This window comes from Lycium barbarum, chromosome 1 (assembly GCF_019175385.1).
Source record: "Lycium barbarum isolate Lr01 chromosome 1, ASM1917538v2, whole genome shotgun sequence".
Classification (NCBI taxonomy): Eukaryota; Viridiplantae; Streptophyta; class Magnoliopsida; order Solanales; family Solanaceae; genus Lycium; species Lycium barbarum.
In genome coordinates, this window is record NC_083337.1 from 161,701,042 (window position 1) to 161,710,084 (window position 9,043).

The 9,043-nt window shown below is 35.2% G+C and overlaps 1 protein-coding gene and 1 pseudogene across 1 annotated transcript; one reads left to right on the forward strand and one right to left on the reverse strand.

Moving 5' to 3' along the window:
* Positions 1-556: 556 nt before the first annotated feature.
* Positions 557-2,755, forward strand: LOC132602843 (UDP-glycosyltransferase 73C3-like; annotated as a pseudogene).
* Positions 2,756-5,945: 3,190 nt separating this feature from the next.
* LOC132602850 (UDP-glycosyltransferase 73C4-like) lies at positions 5,946-7,753 on the reverse strand. The gene has a single exon (XM_060315644.1). It carries the CDS (start codon positions 7,602-7,604, stop codon positions 6,078-6,080), a length of 1,527 nt encoding a protein of 508 aa, XP_060171627.1. The 5' UTR covers positions 7,605-7,753; the 3' UTR covers positions 5,946-6,077.
* Positions 7,754-9,043: the final 1,290 nt, after the last annotated feature.

A 9,043-nucleotide genomic window follows, 5' to 3' on the forward strand; every position in this document is an offset into this window, starting at 1 on the left:
GGTCATCCAAACGCCAACCTACTCTTTCCCGCTCCAGTGCGGAAGCAGAATATAAGGGGGTTGCTAATGTTTTCTTTGAATCATGCTGGATACGTAACCTGCTCTTGGAGCTACATTGTCCGGTCCCTAAGGCTACTTTGGTTTATTGTGATAATGTCAGTGCCATTTACTTGTCAGGGAATCCAGTCCAATATTAGCGCACCAAGCATATTGAGATGGATATCCATTTTGTTCGTGAGAAGGTGGCGCGCGGCCACGTACGTGTCCTTCATGTTCCGTCCCGCTATCAGCTCGCCGATATTTTCACTAAAGGACTGCCGCAGGTCTTATTTGAGGATTTTCGGGACAGTCTCAGCGTTCATAAACCTCCCGTTTCGACTGCGGGGGTGTGATAAATAATGTAAATATGTAGTCATAGAATATTTTGTAAATCTTCTAATTTAGGTTAGTATATTTTGTATCCTATTAGGACATTGTAACTATGATATATTTACCAATTCCATCAATGAAAATAATCACGGAATTAATCTCTTTCAAGAAATAACGCTCCTAACATTTCTAATCAAGTAAGTACATCACATACTTGTCCATATCCATATGCATTTTTAGCTTAAAGAGAGTGTGGTGGGTGAGGAAGGGGTCGTCCTTATTTTATAATTAACTCAATTCAAAAAACACCTGTCAATGCCAGATTTACTTTTTTGATATCTTCAAGATATTATTTGATATTATAGTCCTATCAAGTTATCATCTCTACTTCTAAAAGTGTACTTTATTGACCTAATAGCCCTATGCATCTTGTGCAAATAGAATTCAATGCACATGTAAGCTCTTACATCACAACCTTAACAAATACTAACAACAAATACTAACACTACTTATTATAATATAAAAGCACCTTTCCTCATTCTTGATTTTGGAACTGAATCATTTAACAAACTATAGCTTTCAATTCATACTAATGATGGTTTCAGAGCCAGAGTTGAACTTTGTTTTGATACCATTACTTGCTGCAAGTCACATCATACCCATGGTAGACATGGCCAAATTATTAGCAAAGCGAGGCGTGACAGTAACTTTAGTCACGACTACTCTTAATGTTGCCCGATTCACCACTGCAGCAATTGACCATGCCATTGGTTCCGGATTACTCATCCGGGTAGTGGAGCTCCAGTTTCCAGCCAAGGACGCAGGACTACCCGAGGGATGTGAAAGTATGAATCTTGTGCCCTCTCTGGCTCTTATGAGAAATTTCTTTGCTGCAATCAATATGCTACAAGACCAAGCGGAAAAATTACTTGAAGAGATGAAGCCTAAGCCAACTTGCATTATTTCCGATACGAATATTGCTTGGACGGCTGAGACAGCTGATAAGTTTCAGATTCCGAGAATCATTTTTGATGGAATGAGTTGCTTCACTCAATTATGTATGCATAACTTGTACATCATGAGGGATCAGAACAAAATTCCCGAATCAGGGTCTTTTGTTATTCCTGATTTACCGGATAAAATTGAAGTCACTAAAGCTCAGCTGCCTCGAGAATTCAATCCAGCAACCCTTTCCACGCAAGATATTCGCGACAAAATACGAGCAGCTGAATCAAGATCCTACGGGATTGTTATCAATACTTTCGAGGAGTTTGAACCGAGGTATGTTGATGAATTCCGAAAACTTAAAGAGGGTAGAGTGTGGTGTATTGGACCTTTGTCTCTTTGTAACAATGACAATCTAGATAAAGCTCAGAGAGGGAACAAGGCCTCGTGTCACAAAGAAGAGTGTTTGAAATGGCTTGATTCTTGGCAGCCTGAGTCTGTTGTTTATGCATGTTTTTGGAAGCCTCGGTCATATGGCAGTAACACAATTTATGGAGCTGGCTTTAGGCCTGGAAGCATCAGGTTATCCCTTCATTTTAGTCGTAAAATCAGGGGAAAGACAAGCACCAATAGAGGACTGGTTATCGGAAAATGGATTTGAAGAAAGAACAAAAGAAAGAGGGCTTCTGATACGTGGCTGGGCACCACAACTACTAATTCTATCACACCCTGCAATTGGTGGGTTCTTGACTCATTGTGGTTGGAATTCAACCCTTGAGGGGCTTAGTGCCGGTGTACCCATGATTACGTGGCCTTTATTTGCGGAGCAGTTTTTGAATGAGAAACTTTTAGTACATGTCTTGAAGATTGGTGTGGGTGTTGGATCTCAGGAAGTTGTTCATTTGAAGGAGGAAGAGAAATTTGAGGTCCAAGTGAGGAAGGAAGAAGTAATGAAAGCCATTAAAACAGTGATGGACAAGGAGAAAGAAGGTACAGATTGCAGAAAAAGAGCCAAAGAACTTGGACAAATTGCAAAAAAGGCAGTAGAAAAGGATGGATCTTCTCACCTCGGTTTGACACTTCTAATCAAAGAAATACAAGAATTCCAACTTAACCAATCAGATTAAAATGAGACTGCACAAGTTTGCAATGTACTTCTTTGACTAGAATATCATTGAGAGGGGTCATGACTAAAGTGACTATCACGCCTTTCTGCGCTAACAATTTGGCCATGTCCACCATGGATATGATGTGACTTTCAGTAAGTAAAGGTATCAACACAAAGTTAAGCTCTAATGCTGACTCTGAAACCATTTCTGGTAAGAACTGAAAGCTGTAGTAATATATGATTCAGTTGTAAATCAACAAAAATGAAAGGTAGATTTATAGTATAAGTAGTGATATTAGTGATTTAAGAGCTTACTTGGGCATGAATTGATTAGTATTATGTTTCAACTTTCATGAAATCATAAGTCCTTGTATTTTGGCATAACATGTGTAGTACTAGTTTATTATGGCACTTCGGACTGATATGCAACTAATCAAAGTTGTGACCATGACAGCTATACATTTCATCATAAGTTGGCTATACCAGAATGTCTTTTTCATTAAAATCTTGTTTACATTGTACATCAAAGCATTTCTGCCTCACAACGTGTCTTATATTACTAGTTTCTGGATACGTGCGTTGCACGTGAGTTTCATGTCTATTAATACATATATACTTTGCTATAACAATATATAATATTAAAATTACATTAGGTATGATGTGTAATGAGCTATAGAATACGAAAACAGTTCTTTTAGAAAGCACAAGAAAATCAGGAATTTTGCCGGCAGTCATTCATAATATAATTTTTTCCCCTATAATCTTTTCTACTTTTTGAATAAATTTCTTATATCTATCTTTATAAAGTTTTAAGTTTTCGAAAAGAATAGTAATATAACTATTATATTCTCGCCTATTTTTTTTTTTTTTAAAAAAAACACTTTAATATTCAAATTCTCGGAAAAAAAAGTAATGACAATTATTTCCTTAGTGTTGCCCAAACAGAGGCTGTAGTACAAGTGCAACGAAGCTCAAAGGGATCATGGGAGACAGATTATAAAGGTTAATAGCCTGTTTGGTCAAATTTCTAAAAGTACTTTTGGCAAAAAACAGTTTGTGCTTGGCCAATTAATTTAAAAAGTACTTTTGAGCATCAATTAGTATTTGACCAATCTTTTAAAAAGTGTTTCCAAGTGTATTTTTCTCGAAAGTACTTTTCAAAAAAGTACTTTTGAGCAAAAACTTTTTTTTTAGTCTTCTGAAAAACTATTTCTGCTACTCCTCAAAAGCACTTATTTTCTCCCAAAAGCTTGGCCAAACACCTCGCTTTTTTAAAAATAAGTACTTATTAAAAAAAAAAAAAATTTAGCGAAAAATAAGCTTGGCTAAACAAGCTATAAAAAGGGTTAACTGGTTAAGTGCTTTCTTTTTTGTATATGTCTAAGCGAGTTTAGTAGACTGTGTTATCTTATACTTTTGTTAGCGGGAGATGGCAGGTACTTCGTGAATTAATTGAGGTGTGTGCAAGTTGGCGCTGACTCTTACATTATTAAAACCAAAAAAAGGATAAACTTCTTTTTATTTTTCATTACAGACAAGGAGGCTCACAAAATTCGCTTTTCAACCAACAACATAATCCACAAAATAATTTTAGGTGGTCTCCATGTCAACTTAGCTTGTTCCCACCATGAATGGCACTGACTATCTCCCACCAACACAAATACGGATAATTCTACCGATCAAGACTTATTCAAAAGGAAAAAATTACCAGCTTTTTCCGCCTATGATAAAAATTATCTCATAATTTCCATTCACTTTATTGATCATTAAATCATATCTTGATCGTACAATCTCCTCACAAGATTTTCAAGAACAAAGCTGGAAAAAATACATCAAGCAGAAGCTTTCTGACAGAATTGAGCATCCAAATTCTGAAAAGGAAAAACAAACAAATAAGCAAAATAAAATAACAAAATCAAGCGCACGACTGTGAACCCAAATCACTCCGATTGAAGTGTAATTAAGTAGTAACGGTGAACTTATGGTTACATAATCCCCCTAAAAAAATGGATAACACAAAATCAAAATGAACATAATTATCATCAAAATGAACAGATTATATTTTCATCAAAATTAACGATACTCACGGAAAGAACATAGAAAATACCGATATCGGAGTAAAGCAGAATAGAACTGTGAAAGCCTTTCACTTTGAGTTTGATAGACTACACTTTTATAGAGAACTGTAAAAATGTGAAAAGGCTGTGAAAAAAATTAATGATATTTGGAAGATGAAAGAAATCAACAATTAAGAGTAGAATAAATCACAGTATTATCTAAGACTAAAGAATGTAAAGAGACTATGCGAAAGGTTACTGTCATCATGTCATGGAAGATTAGAAAACAAAACGTAAGAACTATAATAACTAATCAAGAAAATTTACTTAGATGGACAATTCTTATGTTTATGTTCAAGATTAAGATGATTGATTAACGGGGTGTATGCTAATTCGTGGAATGCATTTCTCCTTCATCTTTCTACCTATTGAGAGCAACGAAGACAGAGAGCCTACTTTAATTTGTTAATTTGTAAATTAAGGAATTGAATAACATAATTTTTAAAGGGCATGAAGATCTTTCAATTTTATATGGGCATTTATGATGATATGATTCTAATTTCACAAATAAATTAAAAAGAACCTTAAAAGAACAATAGATGAGTTAAGAAAGAATTCAAGAAAAAGAAAAAAGAGGGAGAAGCCTTCTCTATATAATTATGATGAGAAACGTTTTTGGAAGTAAATGAAGGAGGGTATGAATGCCCTCAATCTTAATTTGGATTCAGCGGATTTTGATTGTGAAGCATTAAAGTGCTATTACTTCATTTCTAATTCACGGATTCACTTTTAGTGTAATAAAAAAATATTTAATTGAAGGTTCGTTTTGTCCTTATATGTTTCAGTTTCTTTTACTATAGGGGCAAAATTATAATCCAACTTTGAAGATATGAGCTTCCTACTTTTAATATAATATATGATATATGATATATGATTAGGAACAATGGTATACTACATCTTATCATGAAGCTCCTCGCACCGGAATAATGCTAACGAGATGAGAAACCAGCCACTAGTTACAAAGCTCCAATGAAGTATTGGGAGGGCTATCACAATCGGGAGCGAATTTAGTACCCTAATTTATAGACTGCTATTTCGATTTAGAGGGTGTTTGGATTGGCTTATTTTAAGTGTTTTTTGGCTTTTAAGCTCTTTTCTATTTTTTGAGATATTTGGGTGAGATAAAAAGTGCTTTTAAGCACTTACTATTTTAGGCTAAAAAGGTATAAAAATAAGCCAAAAGTTGTAAGCCACTAGAGGGTGTTTGGATTGACTTTTTAAGAATGACTTATAAGCTAAAAGCTTTGATGACCCGTTCACCTTCACCATGCACCGGCCGCATTCACTTCCTGAATTATAGCTAATCAATCTGGTCCATAGTATGCACCAGATCAATAGGTCATAAAAAGCATAGCCACTTTTAAGAATAGGGATTATAATTGGAGTAGGTAAACAATATCTAATGATGTCTTCTAAAAATATTTTTCATTCACCAACCAAACACCAGAACACATTTATTTTCTAAGAAATCATTTTCCTTGAACAGAAAAGCACTCGAAACCACAAACACACACAAAAAAGCTCCTAACATTTTCTAATCAAACAAGTACATCGCATGCTTGTGCATTTGCATTTTTAGCTGATTGGTTAAGCTGGAATTCTTGTATTTCCTTGATTAGTAGTGTCACATTGAGGTAAGAAGATCCATCACCTTCTACAGCCCTTTTTGCCATTTCTCCAAGTTCTCTAGCTCTTTTTCTCATCTCGTTTCCTTCCTTCTCCTTGTCCATCACCTGTTTTATGGCATCCGTTACTGCTTTGTTGGTCACTTGGACCACCTCAAACTTCTCTTCTTCGCCCAAATGCACAATTGCCTGAGATCCAACACCCTCAGCTATGTTCAGTACATGTACTAAGAACCTCTCATTTAGAAACTGCTCCGCGAATAAAGGCCATGTGATCATAGGTACACCAGCACTAATCCCTTCAACAGTTGAATTCCAACCACAATGAGTTAAGAACCCACCAATTGCAGGGTGTGATAGAATTAGTACTTGTGGTGCCCAGTCACGGATCAAAAGCCCTCTTTCTTTTGTTCTTTCTTCAAATCCATTTTCCGATATCCAGCCCTCTATTGGTGCTTGTCCTTCCCCTGCTTTTATGACTAAAATGAATGGATAACCTGATGCTTCCAGGCCTAAAGCCAGCTCCACAAATTGTACAACTGTCATACGACCAAGGCTCCCAAAACATGCAAACACGACAGACTCAGGCTGCCAAGAATCAAGCCATTTCGTCAAACTGTCCTCTTTATCAAATGTGGACTTATTCCCTCTCTGAGCTTTATCAAGATCGTCATTGTTACATAGAGACAAAGGTCCAATGCACCAAACCCTACCATCTTTAAGTTTTTGGAATTTATCAACATACCTTTGTTCCAACTCCTTGAAAGTATTGATTACAACCCCATAGGCTCTATTTTGAGCTGTTCGTATTTTCTCGCGAATATCTTGTATGAAAATAGCTCTGGCCGGATTGAAATGTGGAGGTAGCTGAGCTTTAGTGACTTCAATTCTATCTGGCAAATCAGGTATGACAAAAGGCCCTGATTCAGGAATTTTGTTTTGATCCCTCATGATGTACAAGCTATGCATGCACATTTGAGTGAAACAACTCATTCCATCAAAAACGATTCTAGGAATCTGAAACTTGTCAGCTGTCTCAGCTGTCCAAGCAACATACGCATCGGAAATAATGCAACTCGGCTTAGGCTTCATCTCTTCAAGTAATTTTTCAGCTTGTTCTTGTAGCATATCGATTGCAGCAAAGAACTGTCGTCGATACTTCAGACCGGGCACATCATTATGGTTTTCACACCCCTCCGGCAATCCTGCTTCCTTAGCTCGAAACTGGAGCTCTACCACCCGAATGACTAGTCCAGAACGAATGGCACGATCAATTGCTGCAGTGAATCGGGCAGCATTAAGAGGTGTTGTGACTAACGTGACTGTCACGCCTTGCTGTGCTAACAATTTGGCCATGTCGGTCAATGGTATGAGGTGACTTGTAGAAAGTAAAGGTATCACAACAAAGTTTAGCTCTGCTAATGCTGGCACTGTAGTCATCTTTACTTCTTAGTAAGAACTGAAATATCTAACGTATTAAATGATTCAGTTGCAAATGAAAGAAGAAAGGTGCTTTTATAATATAAGTAGTATTTGTTGTGATGTAAGAGCTTAGAGAAAATGACATAAAAGGGTCCTTCATATTTGTTGTAGGTCTAAAATAGTCCCTTACATATATTCTTGAGTAGTTTTGTTCCTTTTAAGTTTTTCAGAAGTGAGAACTTTTGATTTCTGTCGAGTATCTAACAAATTTTAAGGGCAAAATCTACACCACAAAAAAAGGGAACCAGATACCAGGAATAGAAGAAAAATAGTAGAACCTACACATCTTTATGATGAGTTTATTAAGGGACTATTTTAAACATATGCCGAAACATAAGGAACCATTTCTGTTATTTTCTCTAAGAGCTTACATGTGCATTCAAATAATGATAACTGGATAGCTACTTTATACTATAAAACCATGTCTTGAAGAAATCAAATCTGGGAGCATTGCATTGATAGGATTCATAGGAATATATCGCATTGAGTCTATTACAAAACAAGGATATGTGCATAATTCACAATTGATTAAGTTTATTAGACGCATATAACATGATAAAAAAAAAATTGGTTATTATGTCATTCATATGTAGATGAAGTTACGATAAGATAGGAGGAAATTAAAAAGAAGAAAAAGACAAGACACCTAAATTAAAAAGAAGAAAAAGACAGGACACCTAGAAGACGGTACAAGATAAAATGGTGATTCAGAATTGAAAGTCAGGGATGATCCCTATTGGGATTTGGGGTCACATGAGTAATGGAGTGGCTCATTGTAAAGGTGGCAACCGGTTTGGCCTTACCGGTTTTAACCGGTAACCGGACCGGTTAAACCGGAACCGGAACCGGAACCGGTAGAACCGGTTAACCGGTTCCGGTTAACCGTTTAATGGTTTACCGGTCCGGTTCCAATATTTTGGAAACCGGAACCGGTTAAACCGGTAAAACCGGAACCGGACCGGTTAAACCGGTAAAAAATTTAAAAAAAAAAAAACTAAAGTATATAAGTAAGTATATATAGTATATAGTACATATATATAAGTATATATAGTATATATATTAAGTTATACACATATATAAGTATATATAGTATATAAGTATATATAGTATATAAATATATATAGTATATATATTAAGTATATATAGTATATATAGTAGATATGTATATATAGTATATAGAGTATATAGTACATATATATTAAGTATATATAGTAGATATGTATATATAGTATATATATTAAGTTATACATATATATAAGTATATATAGTATATAGTACATATACATATATTTAGTATATATATTAAGTTATACATATATATAGTATATATAATAAGTTATACATATATATATATAAGTATATATAGTATATATAAGTATATATAGTACATATATTTA